The 23,775-nt window shown below is 39.7% G+C and overlaps 1 protein-coding gene across 2 annotated transcripts in view; it reads right to left on the reverse strand.

The window, feature by feature from the left end:
* Positions 1-5,374: 5,374 nt before the first annotated feature.
* Positions 5,375-23,775, reverse strand: part of XIRP2 (xin actin binding repeat containing 2) — a 114,505-nt gene continuing 96,104 nt past the window's right edge. For both annotated transcript variants that reach the window (XM_075284213.1, XM_075284214.1), the window contains exons 6-9: positions 23,520-23,638; positions 12,425-21,944; positions 7,576-7,709; positions 5,375-5,508 (exon numbers count right to left, since the gene is read on the reverse strand). In XM_075284213.1, the coding sequence (XP_075140314.1) occupies positions 7,615-7,709; positions 12,425-21,944; positions 23,520-23,638 (9,734 nt within the window). In that variant the 3' untranslated portion in view covers positions 5,375-5,508; positions 7,576-7,614. The remainder of the gene's footprint in view (positions 5,509-7,575; positions 7,710-12,424; positions 21,945-23,519; positions 23,639-23,775) is intronic.

Consider the following 23,775-nt stretch of genomic DNA (forward strand, 5'->3'; position numbering starts at 1 on the left):
TTAATGAATTCCGTATCTCCTCTATACAGTGGACTCCCACTCTGGACGGCTTTCCAATGTCTGATAATAGGTTCTCTGAGTTTTTCTTTGTTGTATAGATGTGCTCTCGATTTGTATCCAGCTTACTCATTACTGACCCTGCTTGTCTTGACCTTTACTAACTGCTATCTCCCTACTTCAATCTTTCCCATTCTAGCTATATCTGATAGAACTCTACCAGCCTGAATCTGACTCATGTTGGCTGCCATTTTTTTTTTTTTTACTACCAAGACTTTTCACTGAATTGTGACCCCATGAGTCCCTCTGGAAATGTTAAACTTCTATGAGGGATTAAGGGTGAAGGCTAGATTATATCTTAGCCTAAGCACCTTGTCAAGCCCAACACTAAATCCAATAATAACTATCAAGTCCACTTCTTAGTCTTGTACAGCAATTGTAATTGGTCCAGTTCACATAAGGAGGCATCAAACCCTTATATGCCTAATATTTCTTAAATATGAGTGGGTACATTTGTATCCAGGGTAGGCAAGTTAAAAAGCCTGGACTCTAAACAGATACATTGTAGCAAAAATTCTAAACTGGCTCCTGTATATGTATTTAGCTCAAAGAACACCAATGAATTCAACTTAATTCGAAGGAGAATCATTGGATAAGAATGTGTTTGCATGTGTGACACGTATGATACTATGTTCTTGTTGGTGCTGGTGTGCCTGTTGTTCTGGTCCAGAACCTCTAAGGGGATCCACCAAGCGTCCGTTCTTTTAAACTAAAACCAACAGATAAAAAAGTTGGACTTGCAGCAATTTCTCGTCCAACAATCTTTGACAGCAAAGACTGAGATTCTGATGCGGATGTGAACCCAACCCTATAGGTTGATTTTTGTAAGCCAAAGAAAACAGATGAAAAATTTGCAAAATGTTGTTTTATTTATTGTGCATAACTAACAGTCAATACATCTTATCGTCCCATGCAAAATATAATATAACTATAATAAGAGCATCACACACATGGGTTTAGTCAGTGGAAATGTGGCATAGACATGGTGTAAAATATATAAATATACTTAGATAGTATAAGTATATATACAGTATGCTAACACTTTTAATGTAACAAAGTTGTGGAACATCACGTTGCACCGAATACACATGTTCTAGCCATGCATTATCTTTTGGGTCAATAGAAACATTCTATAACTGCCAATGAATTTTTATCGAAGGTATGTTTATAGTAACAACTTTTTGGGTACAGCCAAAAAACTTTTCCAGATTTCAACCTATCTATGACATTTAACTATCTCTCTAGGCCAAGACTATGCTAGAATTAGAGATATTTCCCAGTGATTCTAAGTTGCAGTGAACTGGTTTGTCTTATACATTTATAACCAAGAGTAGCTATGTACGGTATGATATGTGGTAATATTTGATAACTATGCAGCACCATGTAAGTAGGATTTGGCACAGCAAAGTAGAGTAATTCTAATAAATGATTAATTTCTAGTAAGATAGGTTATAGATCCCCTGCTTCTGCTTACACAGCCATAGATAACAGTGATATCACCAGATAATCCCCCTTTCCCGATTCATGTAGTCAAGGAAGTCACAGATCACATGCTTTTTATACTCAGTGCTCCATGGTTCTGCCCTGCTCGCCATATCTCTCTGTACACAAATCGGGCTACATGTCTATTGAATAGCTAGTGAGAACAGAATAGAGCGATATTGTGCATGATGTGATAAATTACAGCACTATCTTATACAGTATATTCTAATAAGTGTAGCATATGGGGAGCTGTAAAAAGAGGCAATGAATCAGGGAACTGTAAACACACAAACATCCAAACTTTCATATTTATAATGTTAGTAGGATGCCCATTCACAGTAAGCCTTAGCGGCAACAAAACAAGGGTACAGCACAGAAGTGGAGAAAATAAGAAAAATAAGAAAAAAACTAGAACGATGTGATTTAGCATTAATAAACAAATACGTACACATAGGTATACCTTTACAATTTTACTCTTGGTGCAATGGCTTATCCCATTTGGCTCTCCTATGGGTCCTATGACTTGGAACTCCACTAGACAAAATGCATTTTCGACAAGGTCAAGCTTCTTTTTCATGTCCATTCTGTGAAACTTTAGAACATGAAGTACACTTTTATTTGCTACTAGTTTTCCTCATTTTTTTTTTTTGTTAAATGTGTGATTTTTGAAATACCTCTATTATAGGTAACCAAGAACTCCATCCACAATTTTTGACAATCATTTTCCGGGCTACTTTTTGTAACCTTTTTCGAACAATTTGGGCAGTTAAGTAAAATGTTAAAAGCATCAAAAACTGGGCAATACTTAAAAAAATAGCTGTAACCTCCCCGATTCCGATAGCATATCTCATGTCCTTTATATTGTGGGATATTCCGATCCCTAAATATATATTTCCACTGACAAGACCCATTCTCTGGATAGGAATACAGCACACCTGACATTTAGCATGTATTTTAGCCATCGGCTCACTCATCGTCTACGCTACTTCTCTGTAGGTTCCGGACCCACTGTTATTTATGTGTAATTTCCCTTTATCCATTTTCTTTTTTGTGCATTTTTGATCGTTCCGCCATAAACCTAAAGACTCTCAAACGTTTATACATAACATTTTACAAGAAATTTCTGCTCGAGCGTGATTATACGTTGTAAAGGTCTTGGTTTGTACGGTAAAAAGCTTATCGTCTTCCATCTTAGAGTTAAAATCGTTTCCGTCACACAATTGATTTCTTTATACAAAGAGAAAAAAAATGAAAATAAATAAACATTCAATCCTTTATATCGTTCTCATGAACCAATGAAAATATTATGTCCCATATTTCATGATAAAAACACATTCTATTGCCTTTCGATTCCTTTAGGCACACCAGGTGCTTAGAAGTAAAGTATCGAGAAAAACAAGAAGACAAAACAAACACAAAACATCATTGTTGTATATTATATCATTAGAGTAATACTTTTCAAATTTTACCAAAATTTTTTAATTTTCATCTCTCCATGGAATATAGCCTGTGATGTGTAAATTAAAGGGGTTGTCTGAAAAAGGAAAAAGTGCTGCCCTTTTGTCGGAAATAGCACCAATCTTGCGCATGGGCTGGGTCTGGTATTTCGGTTCAAGGCTGTTGTAAATTCTGGAAAGAAAATATTTTTTTGGCATGGAGGCCATTTCTAATCCCAGACAACCCCTTTTACTGTTTTCTGCTCCAAAAGACCTTAAAGGGGTTGTGTGATGGCTAAAAGGTTATTAAAAATAAAAAATAATAGAAGCAATAATCCCCTAACTGTTCCCCCCGCCATACTAGTTCTGACACTGGTTCCCGAATGGTCTGTACTTCCTGTTTCCCCTCAATTGGTAACAGAGTAGGTTCACCTCTGTGGTCAGCGATTGGCTGGACAGAATTTCCTGTGTGTTAAGAGGGTCTAGGATACAACCGATCCAGTAGTCCAGATAACATTATAATGGGGGTGATAGGGTTTGGGAAGGTATGTCTTGCTTCTTTTATTTTTTTATATTTTTTAACCCATTTGAAGCCTTTCGTGTTAAAAAAAAAATATCTGCCAGGCAGAACCTTTAATTTTTAGTAGTGGACTTAACCTCTCAAATCTTCCTTATGAAAGTGTTTAATCCAAAGCAGTAGAGTGACAGATATCAGCAAATGGGATCTCTTGGCTCCCAACTCCATACAAATTGATATACAATAATGGGGGTAAAAACTTAATGGGACCCAACGGCGGGGTAAAGTAAAAACAAATGATGTTCACCCAACCTTGGTCCATGGTGTGCCCCTGTTCCCACCGGCCCATGAACTGGGAGTGAAGAGGCTCAAGTCACTACTGCTGCCCATCAGTGGCCTCCGTAGTCACGTAGTCACTGATATGACCCTGGTACTCAGCATGTGACCACTGAGGCCAGTAGTCACCCAAGCTTGTACACATCTGGCCCAAGGAATCCATGGGGTGCACCATCTAAAACAAGGACCAGAACTAGGTATAATTCATTTTTTTACTTTACCAGTGAGGTTTTTTTTTTACTCCTCCAGTGAGTTTTTATACCAGAACCCTACTTAAAACTTCTAGAAACCAAACTTTCCCTGCTCGATCAAATAAAAAATAAGGCTCATAAACATTTCATTGAGATCACATTTCAGAAATATTCTACACAAAGGTTATGTAATATTTTTTTTCTAAAAGCTGTTCCTCAGTAAGTGACTGTCTACATTCATATGTATAGAAGATTATGCTACTGAGGAGGCTTTGTATTTTTCCAATCGATGTCTTGGAACATTGGTTTTAAGGCTGTAACACTGTATTCTATGTCTTGAAGACATGCATCACCGTCTTTCACTCTTGTTCCTTTCAAACCTGTGCTGAAAGTACTTTGTAGAATTGGCTCTCTACCTATAACACATGGCTCATTTATGCCTCTGCCCTGCAAACCACATGCATTAGGCTTCTCGAGAGCGAGAGACTGTGTTGACAAGCCATGCAGAACAATTGCTTCTGTCATTTCTTTCTTCTGAAATGTATTACAACGATGTGATATTTCAGCTTCATTTTTCTCTGAATCCGCAGTCTTATTTGTAACAGGATCCTGGCAGAAAGTTTCTTCAGAAATACAAAGATTATTATCTGGTGAACTCAAGTCACCCATCTCATATTTTTGGATTTTCATAGTTAAATTATCTGTAAAATAACTATTGTCTACATGATACTTTGGGTTACTGAATTGGAGTTCAGATCTGCTGGTGTTTTCTGGATATACCTTTACATTATTACCTATATTGCTATTATTATTGTTGTTGTTGTTGTTGTTGTTACTGTTTGGGTTTGTATGGTTTTCCTCTTCATCTCCATCAATTTTCGTGACCTTCACCAAACCATCCACATTTTTTATTTCTTCCTTATCCAAACTTGGCACACTCGTTCTAGAAAATCTTTTCTTGTCACTTGGGATGCTTTGATCTCCATCTATACCATCAACATCTTTTCCTTCCCTATATACATTAGCCGGTTTCTCACTTTCCGATTTGCCTTGTTCTCCTCCTTCAGGAGGAGGTCTCACCCCATCTACGTCCTTCATGCCATCCTCAGGAGGCCACTTTGGTTTGCTTACTATAACCTTCTCAATCACCGAACTTTGTCTAGAGCTTTCTTCTGATGGAGGCCATGTGACGCTGAGCTTACGTCTTTCACTAGACATCTTCAAATTGTCATGGTCTGAACTGCTGCTTTCTTTATTTTGGGTTAAGGATTGCGGATTACTTGATGTGCTTGACTCCTTAACCAAAGATTTATTTTTGTCTTGTCTTTCTGCTCGAGGATCACCACCGGTAGATATTTCTTTCGGATTCCAGCGATCTTTGTGAGGTTTGTATCCAAAGCCTTCATCATAATTTCCTTTTGCTTTGAAGAGTTGCTTAAAGTGAGGCTTGCAGTATATATGTCCATGGAGAGATGCATAATTTCCTAAACTGTGGGAAGAGGGGTGAAAAAAGTACAATGTTACGTACAGTATACTGTAATATTTTAGCCATCAGTTATGATCCAGGTTATGCACAATCACCACATGTATGGCTTCCAAAACTCCCAGTGATAAGAGTTGATGAAGCTTCAGTTACTCATACAGATGTATCCTTGCTTATGTTTCCTCTTACATGGACATGTCCCAATATGTGTGTCACAGGATGATTAGGTTTTCAAAACAACACAACTTGTTTTTTTCTGTATGTGTCTATGTGTGACTACACAGTAGTCATGTTGTAGACTTCAGCTTACCAAGAATTTTGATGGCATGTGGAGATACTGTATCAAAATGGTTCAATGTGAATTTGTATAACTGTTAAGATTGGGTCCCGCAGGGTTCTCTCTAAGCACACAGCGCCACCTGCGGGTCAATCTAACTCTCGCCCTCGGCCTCGGGTAGTGAGGTGTCTGGAATGTAAGTCCAGCTTTCAGCCTACTGAGCAAGCTCAGGCTTTTTGGAGCCGCTCACAAGCTAAGTGCCATTTCTTCCCTATTGAGCATGAGCGGTGAGGTCATGGCCACCGCCCCTATTGGGCAAGGACTTCCCTTTAAATAGTGTGAGCCGACGTCCACCCAGCGCTCACACTTTGATTGAAGTTTGTTAATGACAGTAGTTCAGGGATAGGCTCCAGCATTCAGGCAGGTTGTCAGACTAGGCCTCTGTGTGGGTTTTTTTTAGCCTCTATCTGCACTGTAGTTAGAACCTGTAAATCCTGAACTGTCAGCCCTACACTAGGCTAGGAGCGGTGGTCTCTGTTCCAGCCTGAAGCGTTGACAGCAGGTGTGGTCTCTGAGTTAGCCTCTTTATACTGTCAAACATCCTATGTACTCCTAGCTGTTGCAGGAGCATGTTTTGTTGCTGACCAGGGGTGATGGTTAACCCTTGGCAGCCTTGCTGTTTCAGCTGTACTGTGCACCTGTTCAGTGAGGTTAACTGGCAAGGTGTTGTTGCAGCTTGTTCATATTGTGTACCACGCCACATGACTGCCAGTGCAGTTTAACTGGTAGCATGCTGTTCAGACTTACAGCCGCCCATCTGGGCCTGTGGACCTCGCTGCAGTGTCTGCAGACTAGCGGTTCTGTAGTTAAAGTTTTATTATTTTTTATATATATACACAGAACCGTAACAATAACTTGACCAAATTTGATAGACACCACTGTACTTGCTGGCTATATTAAAGTAGAAGAAAAAGAAGTATCTGAGCTCCATACAGATAAGTGCCTAGCAGCCCTTTGGTCACCTTTATCATCCTCTATTCATCATCTTGGACACCAGTATTTACTTTGGTGACACGTGAAAGGACAACATAACTTTTTTTTCAGCATAAGAATTATGCAAACCTACTTTTGACACCGTGGTCCATATTTTGTCAGATCCTGTATAAACATAACAGTAACTGGGGCTTGAGTGACCAGTGCTCCCTTTTCTTCTATGGGGCTGTAGGAGCATTACAGCCCCATAGACGTGAATGGGGTGCTGGTCACGCAAGTGCACTGGTTCTCCACTCATAAGGAGGCCTTAGAAGGACTTTCAGTTCCCCAAATCCTGATTAACGTGGGACCCAGTGACTGGGCTTCCAGCGATTAGACTCTTACTTCCTGCCTTGTGGATAGGGGATATCCACTTGTCCATAGCTGCACAACCCCTTCAATTCAGTATCTTGAGCATCTAACAAAACAATTGATAGACTGCAACACACATCACAACGCTCTGTGGCTACACATACACAAATTTAAAATATACATCTCCCAGCAGAGTATCTCAAAATCATGTGTTTTTTAAAATCTGGTCATCTTCCACCATACATCCTTGGATATGTCAAACTAAGAAGAGAGGCGTGGAAGGACACATCTACATACCATATGGTAAATTTTATTTAACATGGAAGACTATGGTTGATGTGAATGTCATAGCTTTATATACTGCCCATAGATTTGGAGAGCTTCCTATGAAACACACACAAAGTTATGTTCACACATATTTATTATATTATGCACCATCATTCTTTACGTACCTTAATCTACTTTTGCAATGATGGCAACAAAAGCAGTTCTTATGAAAAATCTGCTTGTCGGCCACCAGGCATTCCATTGGGTAAACCTTCTTTTGACAAGCGGTGCACATTTCCTTTTCCTGAGGATGCGTTTTCTAAAGGAAGCAAAAATAAGGATTTTTTTTAGCTTTACTATACACGTTATGGTCACCAGATTTCTGTATTTTAGTCACATGCCGTTAGTGCATAAATATGTCTTTACCCCAATGTAATTTTGCTGTAATGGCGGTCAAAGGGATATTGTCTTCTTGGCATTTTTGGCTACATTCTCAGAATATACCATATATAGGACCCACAATTATATGAAGAATGGGGACCCCAATTATGGCTACAATGAAAGGTGAGAGGACTTCTGATGGTGGTGTCCTGACTTTTCACCAGTGGCAGATGATGGGGAGACAAACATCGCACCATGCTGATCCTTTTGTTTTTGAGGATAGATGTTTGGCTGCAGCATACTCAGCTCTAGTATTTTGCACCTTCGGCCAAATGTAGAGATTGGAAGGAACAGCCAAATGAGCATTCAATTGATGGTTATCTAATGTGTACGGCCAATTTTAGGTGGCCATATATAGTCCATGTGGTGTCCTATAATGCTCCACACACATAATAAGGAGTTACCCTAAGACCAATGTTCTAGGGTAAAATATCAATGTTCTAGGGTAAAATATCTTAATGATATAACTGTCAATGGAATTTTTCAAGTTGAAGATATGTTATAGTATACTCCATAGACTTCCATAACCCGAATGGAAACCTAATCCGCTTGCAAAACCCGCAGACCCCATAGACTATTACGGGGTTCATGAGGTTTCCGCAAGCACGGAGAGGGGAATGGAACAATCCAAATGCAGATGTGATCTGGGCCTAAGAGACATATTACCACTCCATGTGACTCAGAGCTTCCATGGAGACATAATATGGTCATGTCTTTGAATCCTAAAGAGTAGAGATGAGCGAACAGTAAAATGTTCGAGGTTCGATATTCGTTTTGAGTAGCCCCTCAATATTCGACTACTCGAATTGAATATCGAACCCTATTATAGTCTATGGGGGGAAAATGCTCATTTCAGGGGTAGGCAACGTTCGATCAAATTATACTTACCAAGTCCACGAGTGAGGGTCGGGCTGGATCCTCCGAGAAGTCTTCTCCGTGCAGCGTCCCCGCGGCATCTTCCGGCTCTTCATTCATTCTGTCAGGCATCAGGCCTGGGCAGAGCCGACTGCGCATGCCCGCACTACAAGTGGACATGCGCAGTCGGCTCTGCCCAGGCCTGATGCCTGTCAGAGTGAATGAAGAGCCGGAAGACGCCGCGGGGAAGCTGCACGGAGAAGACTTCTAAAGGTAGGAGAAGAACCAGCGTTGATTGGCTGACTGTATAGCATTCGGCCAATCAATGCTGGTTCTGCATCAAACTTTTACATTCGAACAGCGAGTGGTACTCGATCAAGTACGAGTATTTCGAATACCGTAGTATTCGATCGAATACCTACTCGATCGAGTACTACTCGCTCATCTCTACTAAAGAGCAATGTTTCCTCCAATATCTAGTCACTAATTGTTGCACAATGGGATTCTTATCTGTGTTTTTTGCTGCTGTGTGCTGTCGATCGTGAATTACAACTCAGCTCTGCTACACATGGGTGAGTATTCCAGCTCTCACATTAGTAGCCATCATCTGCCTTCTCCGTAGTGGGTTATAAGGTGTTAATACGGGGCATTTACAGCTACACTTCTTTACTATGATACTATGGTTCTATTTGTGGATACCATAAAGGTTACATTCACGCTTCCCACAATATACCACTATACACTCTCCGTGTACATCTCCGAGGCTATTATACCTTCAAGGTTATTATTTCTCCTTATTCTAACATCTGTTTCCGCATTATATGGCAATTAAAGAAAACTACCCCGAACCTAACTTACTTTATGTTAATGTACATACTACAAAGACGTCTTTGAGAATATTGACTCAGACTTCATCTTCATTAAAATCGGGTCAGACAATGTTACTTGAGAATATCTAGATGCCAGCTGCAATAACATCACTCGATACGGTAACCTCACTTTTTCAGCTGTTCTTCGGCAATCTAATGATGTTGCCGTATAGGCGGCATTTTCCAGAATAATTATATCGCAATGATTTATATTTAGTCAGACAGTAAAGCGCTATAGAATATTCTATATCCTAAGAGCGCTCACCAGGAGACAGATGCTTCACTGCAGAGTTACAGTACATAGAGTCGACCATACAACTGTGTTAAATGCTGGAAGGATCGTACTAGTATAGCTTACAATGCAGGGCATAGTTTTTATAGACACAGATGTAGTAGGGCTGAGTTTGTCCTTTAGCAAAAAATATCATGATATAATATTATTGCAGGTAAATATACTGAAATAGATTGAAACAGTGAAATCTACTATATCCTTGCACTGAACCAACACTAGTTTCCAGTCTGTAGTTTTCCAGCTGTTGCAGATCTACAACCCGAGGCTGTCATGGTAGGATAGGACTTGTATCGGTGACATCTGTTAAGTCACAGGCTCTAGATTCCTGCTATAGATGATTGACTGTATATACAATATAACCATCCAATATTCTATACATTTCTATGCATTGACTGTATGCCATTGTGTATGCCATACATAACAAGCCGGGTTTGTTACAAATTTCTCCAAACCATTATTATACTCTGGTGTCTCTTTTGAGAATAATAAGCAAAAGCCCAAGGGAGATGCGTACACAACTAACAATCTTACTCACCTCTACTGGACTCCATTGAGGTGCTCACTGCTTCCTTGGCTTCTTCCAGCCTCCTGAATGATATCAGCGACCCCTGAGGACCACTGGGATTAGACCGTAGTGGACACATGGAGTGTGCTTATGTCATGATGCTTAAGGCCCCAGCGGTCCCCTGGACTGCAGGTTCATTCAGAGAAGAGATGTGGAGAAGACATTGATAGCCCGATGGAGCCCAGGAGAGGTGAGTAAAACTATATTATGTTTACGCATTTTACCTGGGCCTCTGCATATTATACTTGGGGCTCAAAACAACTCTGCTGGGAAAAGTAGGCAAGATTCGAGAGCCAAATTTTGTAAGGTTCACCCAATGCTAACACAGACCTTACTTGACATTCATATTCAATTATGTAATATAGGAGTCCTATGTGCATGTCTGGGCTGGGAATCCCTTTGACAATATCTCTAAACCTCTTTATATAGTAAGTATGTAAAGGTTTGTTATTCTAGATTACAATTTTTTTTTATGAAAGTGGGAACGTCAAATGTCCTTCAATCACTTCCATCAATCTCCGTTCCACTTTGGTAGCTGTAAATATATCCCCTAGTAGGTCCCTACATCAGACTCCTTCACTCTCTGACAACAGTAAATTTAGTCCACATCAAGTTCCCTAGTAAATTTCCTTATGACAGTTGTGCTATAGCTCACAGTAATTCCCTAGTTAGTTGTCCCCACTGTGATACACTGGTGTAACTATAGGGGTCACAGTGCTAACATCTGTAACCAGTCCAGAAGCCAGGGGGCACAAAGATGACCCTCAACATAACTAGAGCTGGACTCCTTTGATGGCTGGTAGTTTGTCTATTGGACATTTATTTCCTCTGCCTTCTGATGAGCTGGAATAATGAAAAATGGGTTGCAGGTTGGAAGATAACTTATAGGAAAACTTTTTAGCAATAATTCACCATCATATGAAGCATAATATGGTGCCCTTTGTACTCAATATATTGTCGGTGTAATGCAAGGACAGGTTGAGCCCCTTAGAGCAAGCTCCATTCACCATAGCTGCGCTCTTCTCCTTGGTGGCTCGCTTTGACAACTGTTGATCTAAATTTCGAAGTATTTGACCAATATTTCAATTTCTTACCACCATATAAAAGTGTTTGTTCTATGACATAATACCTTGTGACCATGGAAAGAATATGCAAATCTGTCTTCCATGATGTAATTAGGAAGTCAGCTGCTGCCTCAGTGTTGCAAACCAATAGAGGGCGCTCACTGGAATGTACAAGCCTGTCTTCCCTGATGTAGTTAGGAAGACAGAATTCCAGTGAAATAACCCAATAAAGGCTGCTCCCTTTAGCATCATGCTCGACCTTCCAAGAGGCCTTTGTTTTGCAATGACGCTGGGATTATTACCAGGTATAGTCTCTCAATCGAGGACAGCCATTTCAATGTACTTGCATCTCATCAGCTCGATGTAGAGAGGACTATAACCTGGTAGAGGTGAGAGGCTTAGACAGGGTTAAGGGGATATTGTCACTCCTTGGGGAGAGACCACCATATAGGTGTGTGGAGACTTATTAAGCCTTTAGCACTCCACTTCGCAAGGGACCATGGGAAGAATATGCAAATCTGTCTTCCATGATGTAATTAGAAAGTCAGCTGCTGCCTCAGTGTTGCAAACCAATAGAGGAATGTGTAAGTCTTGCGTCATATCCAGCTGGCATTCGTGTAGGACATTTCACAATGTTTTATAAAATCCTATGCAGAAACATGTTAAATGGAAACCATCAACATGCCAACATGCAAAACATGATGCCAATTTTACCTGGAAATTCATTTCTGCTTTACAGTCAACACAGCAGTCATGGTTAGTCACAAACACACAGCATGAAGTTAGGAAGGAGCCTTCAGAAAGATAACAGGAAAGAAAGCAGCTGAGGAAATCTCAAGAAAACGCTTTTGTTAGTATTCAATCCTATATTATTGGAACGGCAAAGATCACATCATGGCGGCAAACCCTTAGTCTGTTAGGGACTCCTCACACCTTATGCCTATTTACCAGTTCTGAATTCTTCTTGGTGGTAGCTGCTTATCACCTCGGAAGTGTCTGAGACTGTATAGCCAAGACTCTTAAATACTCTTTCACTTTCTTCCCAGGTCTTTTGAAAATTCTTCAATATTTCTTCTGGGGATTCGGTAGCTGAAATATCTAGCATGTGGCCGGATATAACATCTTCGTAGGTTGGAGGTGCGTGCTTGAATTCAAATCCAGTCTTCATGCCTTCAGCATTTTGGGACGTTCTTGATCTGATCACCTTGCTCTCCATCTTCTCAACACCAGAAGCTTGTAATAGGGTTTCAGGATGCATCATGGGTTTGAATAGATGTTCTTGGTTTTCATCATGCCGGTTGACAAATATTTGCTTGGAGGTATTCTCTCTGTGATCTCTGATCTGTTTTATGGGGACAGTTCTAACTTGCCCTTGTGAAGGCAACTCAGTAGATGGCCTTTGGCCTTCCTTGGGTACTGCCTTCCTTTGCTCACTATGAAATTTACTACTTGGAGCCTTGAAATGAGAACTTGCACTTTCCTTTGAGGACGCCATGTGTCCTTCACTTCCACTTCCTACAATAGTCTTCCTTTGAAGATTCTCTGCATCTTTCCTTAAAACTGTTTTTGTTTTTGTTTCAAACACGTGATCTGTTGGGATTTTGGTTTTCTGTGAGACTGATATTGAATCCAAAGTATCCATATCTGGGCCCAGCCATTTTGGAATGTGTGTTGGATCTTTTTCAGAGTGTATTTGTTGTTTTTCGGACATTCTAGATTCTTCATAAATTTCCGTTCTGCCCTCTACTGTGCTGACAGTGACTTCTGCCGGAATTGGAGTGGTACTCAAAGACTCTTTGGTATGACTTTCAATTTTAAGCTGCCTTCGCAGAGTTGCAGGAGAATGTACAATTTCGCATTTTTTCTCAACAACTACAGGAATAGGGGTGATTGCTCTAGGCTGCGTTGTTCCTTGAGAGAGTTTAACAGTGGTGTCTTTAAGTTTTGCAAGTTGTTCAGATCGATTTTTTTGAGGAGATGGAGAAGGGGATGATGCCTTGGGTGTTGTTGAACGCCTTGGTGGCATTGGTATTGTCACAGGTTCTTTAGGGAGTGGAGATGAAGAAGGAACTCTGTCCTTTTGAGGGGAGTCGGTACGTCTTACAGTAGACTCTATAGTAATGTAAGTTGGTGATGGTGATCTCATTCTTAAGAGCGGAGAACAAGCCCTTATATCGGTCTGCTTCATGTCAGTTGGAAATCTTCCAAACTCATTGCTTATCTTTCTTTGCCTACTGGATGTCTCAACTTTTTTGGCAACCGTAGTCATCTGCCTTTGTGACCCTGCACTCTGAGCACTGGATTCATTTCTTCGTTTCACAAGGGAAGAGGACTTCATGGCGGCTTGTATATTGCCTTCAAAAGTTGACTTTAGGTCCATTGCGTGATTTTTGATGTAAGATATTTGCTCAGTAATATCATTCTTATTACTTGACGCAGCCAGATCTGCTATATTTTTCTTCTTCTCCTGGCTTATAAGCCAGGAGGGGACAATGCTAAGGAAAGTTCTAAATGTGTTGATATTCAATGTCTGGGGATCTGATTCAAATCGTTTTGCATTAGACACTGTCTGCTGAAGCTCTTCACATTTTCTGAGATATTCAAGAACATCTGATGAGTTGATCTCCTGTTTGTCTTGGGATTCTGAATGGACATTCATGTTCCTTTCCAAGGTTTCTTTTGTGACGAGTGTTTCTTTGACATCCTCTTTTTCAATATTTTTGGCCATGCTTTTTGGCAACACTGGTGGTTCTTTAGGATGTGGTGGTGGTGGTGGAGGAAGAGGAGCTTTGTGCTGATGAATTGGTGGTTTATATAATGCTTTAGGTTTTTCAGTCTGGCCAGCAGTTGTAGTGATACTTTGCTTAACTTCCATTTCACTCTTTTGGTCTTTTTTAATTTGCAGCTTTCTTTGGAGTTTTGGTGACTCTATTGTTTTGGTCACCGTGCTGCCCAAGCCCATAGATTGGTTTTGCACTGTTTTGGTTTCTTTATCACTAGTCACTGCTTGGATATTACTTGTACTCTCAAGTTGCTTTTGTTCGGAACTTTGAGAGATGGATTGGACTTTTAGTTCTTGACTTAACCTACTTTCCGTTCTTTTGGTGGTATGAGATTCTTCCTGCACTTTTTGGCGCATGACAACGGCTTTGTGATCGATATGCTTCATACTCCCTATATTATTTGCAGCTTGAACAGTAATTTCAGACTTTGCCACTCCTTGGCTTTCCCTGTCCAAGTTAATACTGGCTTTAGGAGAAGACATTCTTATCATTTCCGATTGATCCACCTGTTTTGACTTTTCAGATTTATTTATAACATGTTTCCTTACATGTTCCTGCATACTGGATTCTTTAACACCCTGCAAGTTTTGTTGCTGAATCAGTTGAGTTTCTTTTGAAAGTACTTGACCTTTTGGGACCATGCTTGGTATTGTTGGGGATGATGACACAAATTGAGTCACATGATCCTTGTTTTTATTATATGTTTCTTCGGATGACTCACTGGCAACTAAATTTGTCTTTTCCTTTATTTGATGTTGTATATTGATGTCCTCCTTAGTGGGTGTCACAGTAATTTTTGATGTTTGGATGGAGTCACTCTCTGTTAAGATTTGCTTTCTTTGTGTTCCTGGAGATGTTGCGATATAAGCTTGAGACACAGTCTTATTTTTATTTTTCTCCATTTCCTCTCTTTGTTGACGGTATTTTTCCTCTGCTATCATTAAAGGAGTCTTAAATTTTCTGGCATATGTTTTTGATTTTGGCGTTGGAGTTTCTGCTTGAATAGCTGGAGACATCCTACATGGAGTAAACAACCTTCTCCTTGGTTTCAATGTTTCCTCGTGGATTTTTTCTAATTCTCGATCACATCTCAGTTGATCTAAGTCTTGTTCACTTAACTGAGTGGTGTTTACATTCTCACTTTTCATTGAAGCTACTGAGTCGGAGATGGATGTCTTACTTTGATTAACATGGCTGACCTCCATACTTTTTGTGTTCAGTTCTGATATCTGGGTTACACTAGCCTCGGCCATAGATGAGGAAATACCTATTTTCTTGGGCTTTAAAGACTCCTCATGGATTCTTTCAAGTTCCTGATCGCAAACAATTTGATCGTAATCTTGGGCAGTTGAATGATTGAAGTTCTCAATTTCCTTACTGAATGCCTGTTCTTGAGAAACGGCTTTGAAATCAGATGATAAAGTCTGAGATTTTAACGCTGGAGGTACAGCTGGTGAATAGAGCATTCTTTGCTTGGCATTTAAGACAACTTTATTATTGACTGCCATGTCTTTACGAGATTCTAGTTGTTCTGAATAACCTGAATGAGACTGACTGGTGTTAACTATATGTTCACTTTCCAAAGTCTTTGACTGTTTGGTTACATTTTTGCTTTCATTAACCTTTGTACTTGACGTACTTCCTGATTTAGTATGAAAGATGGGTAGTTTAGACTTAGGAAGAACATCAGGTCCTTGATTTACGATCTTCTTAGATTTTTCCCTTTCAGTATGTTTTTGTGATAATTCTTTACTTGATTGTTCCATTGAAAATTTGTTCATTTGAGTTTTGGATTCTTTGGTGGTTGAGACTTTCTGTTCCTGATATTGAAAGCCTGTTTTCTTACTGAATGACTCTTTGTTTTGCTCTTTGTGTTGTATAACTGGTGGTGGTGTTTCTGGTGCAGGTGGAAACGTGTCCGCCTCCTTATCTGCTACCGGCGGAGGAGGTGAAGGAAAATATTCAGGTTCAGTGTATGCCTTAACAGAAAAATGAGTTGGCAATGGTGGTGGTGGAGGCGGTGGTGGTGGTGGAGGTGTTGGCGCAAGCGGAGGTTCTTCCACACAAGGTGCGACTGGTGGTGGAGGAGGTGGAAAGCTGATCAAATTATTTTCACTATCCCTTGTAGTTTGGATGTCTCTTGTAAGCTGATGGCCACCCCTAGTAGATATAGTTTTGCTGATTTCACTCACTCCTTGGACTGCTTTCTTTGTGATCACTTGTTTATTCTGTATACGTTGAGTTTCCTTTTGTAATGACATCTTATCCACTGAGTGGACTTGTTTCTGTGCAATGTCTACATTGTTATTTATAGTATCCAAAACTTGTGCACTTTGAACATTTAATGTCTTGCCTGAAACCATTTTTCTTGACTGATGGGACTGTTGCTTTGTCATTTGCTTCTGACTATGGTCTGATTTTTGGAAGCCACCAGCATAGGTTACATCCACAATGGAAGTTTTGGCGTTGGACACCATATTTGCTTGATTCATTATCTTATTTTGATGGATTAAATCTATCTGTGACTCCTCTTTTTGTCTCTTGCTCAATTCTCGAACTGAAGAACTTTGATCTTCTGGAAACTCTACAATTTGGGTTTCAGAACCAGGATTGCTTTTCTTCCAGGCTTTGGAAGCCATAGCCTTTTGAGAATTGTACAATTCTCTCTGCTCAATTTTGCTTACGTTGGTACCTTTCTGCTGTGAAGTATTTTGTGTACTTTTGTGAACAACTTTTACACTGGTGTCTGAAACTTTGTGTTGTGAATTGCTAACATTTTGTAGACTTTTTTGATCAATGGTGGATAGTTGCTGGTTATCAAAATCCACAGTGATAACTTTCCCATCTGCGACACTTCCTCCTTGAGAAAGTTGAAGATTTTCTTCACTAGACTGTAGAAACGTTTTCATTGTGTCTTTCACGTTGCCTTCCACACTTGCTCCCCGTTGGACTATCTGATAGGACGGCTGAAGTAATGTCTTCATGGTACTTTTTACATCACCTTGAATGCTGACTTGGTGTTGTACATAATTCCGCTCCGTAGAAGAGTCCAATAGATTTTGCTTGGTTGCACTTATATCTCCTCTGATTATATCTTCTTTTTCAATTTGCTTTACAGACTGTTGTGCTTCTTTTAAAGATTTTAATGCTGCCTCAACATTGCCATGAATAACTTCCTCCTTAACAAACTCATTCTTCTGCTTTACAGCTTTTTCTAAAGAATCAATGGTTCCTTGAATATCTCCAGGGATGACATCTGGCTTTTCCATATCCTTGACTTGATACTGTGATTCAGTGAGAGACTTCAGTGTTGCTGGGAGATCAGCTTTGATAATCTCTTCTTTCTCTACTACTACAGACTGATTTATGGCTTGGCTGAGAGAACTTAAGGTTGCTTGCAAATTACCTTTAACAATTTCTTCTTTATTTGCATCAAATGATTTATTCTCTGGTTCAGTCATAAAAACTTTAACTGTGTTATAGACATCCCCGGGGATAATCTCCGTTTCATCAACAGTTCTTTCAATTTGGGATCGTTGCCGTCTAAGTAATAATTTCGTAGCTTCAACATCACCTCCAAGAATTTCTTCATTGCTTTCTTCCACCACTTTGTCCTCGACTTCTCCATGTAATCTCTGTAAGTAGTCTAATGCTCCAGATTCAATGCAAGTAGTGAAAAACTGGACATTTCCTCTCTCTGAATCTTCTATTCTAAACCTTTGCTTTTTCTCCCCCGACATGGTGGAAGTCTTTAGGTTGTACATTGCACGTTTTATATCTCCACCTACCACTTCATCCCGTTGAAAATCATATTTGTCACTCTTGTTGAGTAGAGAGTAAATGGTCATTTGTATATCGCCTTTCTCACTCTCTTCAATAAGTATTCCTTGTTTGCCCAAATCCTTGTTACTGAGAAGGCTTTTTATGGCTTCCCGTATATCTCCTCCAATAACGTCCTCCCGCATCGCTTGTATGTCAGTTGATTGATTCATTAACTGTGATTTTGTCAAGCTGATGTTGCCCTTTTCTTCTTCATTTAATAGCACTGTTCTTTCGCTGGATGACTGCTGAGACAGCAAGTTCATCATTATATTTTGAAGATCTCCTCTTATGATCTCTTGTTTTTCTATCCTTGGACTTTCCTGATTCATGAGTTGAAATTTGGCCATACGGACGTCACCAATTTCATCTGCTTCCAAAATAATCCCATGGGACTTCACAATTTTTTGGCTATACAATTCTTTTAGTGTTTCTTGGATACTCTTTCCCATAACTTCTTCTTTCTCAATTTTGTATTCGTTAAATTCATGAAATGGTGTGGTTTCAAAGAGCCAAGTGGTGGTTCTAACATCGGCCTGTGGAATTTCTTCTTTCTCTGGCTTTTTATCAGTTTCATCGACGTCTTGAATGGAATCTAAATTGTAATTTTCAAAAAGCCAGACGGCTTCTTGTACGTCTCCTTTTTGGATGTCTTCCATTGTCACTTTCTGTAGATCTTCACAATTTTCTGCATGAAGTTCATTAAGGGTATGGGTTTCAAACAACCAAGTGGATGTCTTAACATTGCCTTGTTGAATCTCACTGATGCTTACTGTTCGTACAGCTTGGCTCTTCCTCTCTTTTTCGAAGAGCTCTTTGTTGCCTTTCACATCACCACCCATAATATTTTCAATAGTGTGAAAATCTGATTTTTCTCCATCACCAATCTTATCAAGTGGATGAGTTTCAAATCTATACCTTACAGAATTAACATCCCCTCTTTGGACATCCTCTTGTGTTACAGCTTTGATAACAAACACTTCATCGGATTCATTGAAAGAATCTAGAGGCTTGGTTTCAAACAGCCATCTTGTTCCACGGACATTGCCATGAAGCACTTCTTCCTTCTTTACCGTTGTGACCTCATGGTAAAACCCTTCCTTATCTTGAATAGCATAAAGGGGCTGAGTTTCAAACATCATTGTATAGTTTTTAACATCACCTTTCATTATTTCCTCCATGTTTACTGTTTTAGTGGTATCTTCTGAACTGTCTTCCTTAATTTGGTCTAATGAAAATGTTTCAAATATGAAACATCCTTTTCTTACATTCCCACCTTGGACATCCGTAATTGTATATGCTTCTTTATTATTCTCATGGCTTTCATTGATCTCATCAATAGAACGATTCTCAAAAAGCCATCGGCAATTCAAGACATTTCCCTTTTGGAGGTCCTCAGATTTCATGTATTTTATCCGCTCAAGAACGTCTTGTGAACTAGAACTTATTTGATCTAGTGCTTGGTTTTCAAAAATATATTTCATGGAAGAAACATCGCCAGACTGGATATCAATCTCAACCACCCTCTTGAAGTCTTTCTTTTCTTCGCCTTGTATTTGTTCTAGATCTTGTGTCTCAAAAAGGAAACAAACTGATTGCACATCTCTGCCTACAACTTCCTCCTTCTCTAAATGTGTAGACCTCTCTGACTCATCCTGTATTGTGTCAAGTGCCTGGGTTTCAAAAAGCCATGTGCAAGTTTTCACGTCTCCTTTCTGGATCTCCTCGTTGCTTCTCATTGTTACTTGTTTTTCATATAGGTCTTCCATTGGTTGAGTTTCAAATAGCCATTTACAGGTCCTCACATCACCTTTGACTATATCATTTTGCTGTTTTTCTACCAGCTCTTCATCTTCAGTATGGCTAAAGTACTTAATAGAGTCCAATGGCTGTGTTTCAAAAAGCCACTTTCCCTTTTTCACATCTCCAGCTTGTATTTCTTGAGAAGATATTCCTCTAATAACTTGGTAGTTTTCAACACTTTCACCAAACTGATCAACTGGAATTGTTTCAAACATCCATTGATAAGTCCTTACGTCTCCTCTCACCACTTCTTCTTGACGTATTGTCTTAACCTCATGATAATGTCCAAACCGATCTTGTATAGCGTACAGAGGTGTTGTTTCAAAAAGTTTCTTGTTAAGCTGGACAGCTCCCTTATCCACTTGCTCTATCTGTATTTTAGACAATTCGTCTTTTTGCCAGTCCTCTCTTTCAAATGCATCTCTGCAGGTGCTAACATCCCCTTTCTGGATTTCGTCAAGATGGACAGTTCGAATGTATTCCTTCTTTTCCTCCCGAATCTGTTCGAGTGGACGTGTTTCAAAAACCCATCTTTGATGTCGAACGTCCCCCTTTTCCTCTTCTGTGGTGATCATTTTTTTAAGTTTTTCTACTTCGGCATTTTCTTTGAGTTCATCCATTGGTACATTCTCAAATAGATACTTAGCATTGCTTACATTACCACCTATTATCTCCTCACCCTCCAAAGGCCTTTCATTAGCATTGTCTTTTAAAATGTCCATAGGTAGGGTTTCGAAAATCCAGCACTTTTGATACACATCTGTACCAATGATAGCTTCTTTTTGGGTAACAGATTCATCTTCATCTTTAATGGTATCCAAAGGACGTGTTTCAAAGAGCCACTTCGCCTTTCCAACTCCACCTTTAACATTCTCTTCCATGGATATGCCTTTGACGACTTTGACCTGGGCTTTATCCTGATTGATCATATCTAAAGGTTGCGTTTCAAACATCCATCTTGCCGTTTTAACATCTCCCTTTTCAATGTCTTCCCTGCAGACGGTTGTTATTTCAAGAACCTTCCCAGAACTGTCTTGTAAGACATATTTAGGATCAGTTTCAAATTGTTTTATTGTTCTTTTCACATCCCCTTTAAAATCTTGAAGTTCTGACTTTAGTCTCAGCATATTCATTTCGTCAGAAGAGAGTGACCTATCATTGTACTGCATTTCAAAAAAGTATCTACCGGCATTTACATCTCCTCCATGAATGTCTTCAGACGTGAAAACTGTGTCAGAATCGTTTTCCTTGTAAATTTTGTTCAAAGAATCTAATGGCTGTGTTTCAAACAACCAGGTGGCTGTTCGTACATCTCCTCTAGCAAGCTCTGGTACTTTTTCAGCTTTTTCCAAAGAGCTTGAGGGATCCACACCAAGGGCATGAATTGGCTTTGTCTCAAACATCCATGTTGTGTATTTTACGTCGCCTCCAGCTATAATTTCTTGCTCTCCGATACTTTTAATGTGACTTTGATCAGGTGACTCATCCTTAATTGTATCTAAAGGTTGGTTTTCGAAAACCCATCTCATAGATTGCACCTCTCCTTTCAGAATCTCATCCCATTCCAAATACTCTCTTTCGGGACTAAGACATTTTTGTGGGCTACTAAGAGGATTTTCAAACACAGACCTCGCATGTTGCACCTCGCCTTTTTGCTCAAATTGGCTCGTTTCAATATCAGAAACCTGATTGAAATATTCCTTTTCTAAATTCTTTCTCACTTCTGGATGGATATGTTTATATAACCGTTTCAGCTCATACAAATTTCTTTGCTTCGAATACACCTCTTTGGGGGCAACCGATGCGTATCTTTCATGAGAGCTTGGAGGTTCTGGGGACTGGGAAAAATCTGCTATTTCATCTGTCTCTAAAATATCTGGAGGAGGGGGAGGAGGAAGTGGAAATTCTTCTAAACTTCCAAAACGGACAGACTTAGTGTGAGCAGACTTTGAAGTATGTCCGGTTTTCAGTGATGAAGTCATACCCTCATAGACAGTGCTTGCCGAGCCAGAGCTGTTGGTATTGACCACTGGCCATTCAAATTCTGGATGGTCATTATATATCTTAAGGAAATAAAATGCAACTCTTTAACTTCCAAGATCTACGATTGCTCTTACCATAAACAATCCACTGTATATACTTCAACCAATAACAGTTTGCTAATATTTAAATTGGCATATAATGTTTATGGGGTGCAGCAGATGTAGAAGAGTTTATAGATGCACCAAAGCATCCTTAGCATAAATTATACTTCTTATTTGTGAGATACACAAGCTCATACATCATCTGCTTTTCTGTAATCTAAGTTTCAGAAAAATTCTAAATAAAAAACATGGAAACAAGGACGCTTTGTATGTTTATGTCTTCATGGGATACGACTGTAACACAACAGTGATACGACTGTCACACGGCAATAGTAAAAAATGCAAAATTGTAGAATTCACTGGTTACAGATTGTAAATATTTTTTCCAATTTAGGGATTGTGACCCAAAATCTCAATTCAAAATCATCAAAATCAACAAATTATATACTTTTTTATGTCTCATGTGACCATGACCATGTTGCACTAGCCTAAAGAGTCAGACATTGACTTACAAGACAATCGTATATAGATGGTGCTAGAGGGCCAGTGTTCTTCCTTCTGGAGGAAAGCTATTTGCCATACTTTATGCAATGGTGAATTTTCCTAAAACACTTCCTACTGCTGGACAATCCCTACAACACCTTACGAGAGGCCCAGTGACTCTGCCACAGTGACCATGAGGCTCAGTTCAGATACAGTGGGTCTGTACTATAGTCACTCCTTATATGTTGTGGATTTGAAGATCCCTACTATAGGCTGCGATTAGAGATGAGCAAACAGTGAAATATTCAATATTCGATATTCGTTTCGAGTAGCCCCTCAATATTCGAATACTTGAATCGAATATCGAACCCTATTATACTCTATGGGGGAAAAATGCTCGTTTCAGGGGTACATTCGATCGGGCTGGATCCTCCGAGAAGTCTTCTCCGTGCAGCGTCCCCGCGGCGTCTTCCGGCTCTGAATTCACTCTGCCAGGCATCGGGCCTGGGCAGAGCCGACTGCGCATGCCCGCACTACAAGAAAATGGCCGCTTACAGTCAACGGGACGCTGCACGGAGAAGACTTCTAAAGGTAGGAGAAGAACCAGCGTTGATTGTCCGACTGTATAGCATTTGGCCAATCAACGCTAGTTCTGCATCAAATTTTTCCATTCAAATAGCGAGTGGTACTCAATCGAGTACGAGTATTTCGAATACCGTAGTATTCGATCGAATACCTACCCGATCAAGTACTACTCGCTCATCTCTAGCTGCGATTCTAGATTTTATGAACTTGTGAACTCACAAATCAAAAGTAGATTGATCCAAAAAGACCAATAATACACAATAGTTGGGAAAAAAATTCAACTCTGCTACATATTTAGAAATTTAGATTTACAGATAGGTTGAAGAAGAACGACTTATAGATAGGTAAAGCAGTGGACAGATCTCATTCATACAGATATATATTACAAAGGCTAGACAATATTTATTTTTTGATCCATTCTTATTTTATCAACAACTCGTGAGAGACATTTACAGACATGAAATTAGAGTCAGATGCAGACAATACCTTTGTATGTTTTCCTTGTAAGGCCGCACTTCCCCCGGCACTGGAGCTCTTTTCTTTGAGAGATTTTTCATATTGTTCCTTAAGGACTTGTGCAGAAACCTTAGGCATTTCCATATATCCTGATTGAACACAAAACCATACATGATATAAATAGTAATATAGTGTTCAGATGTTATGATGTCAACACAAGAGTCACGTTGGTCGGTTACATGCCTTGTTTCCAGCCTATTAAAGTGAATGGGATTGAGCTGCAGTA

This window comes from Leptodactylus fuscus, chromosome 8 (assembly GCF_031893055.1).
Source record: "Leptodactylus fuscus isolate aLepFus1 chromosome 8, aLepFus1.hap2, whole genome shotgun sequence".
NCBI lineage: Eukaryota > Metazoa > Chordata > Amphibia > Anura > Leptodactylidae > Leptodactylus > Leptodactylus fuscus.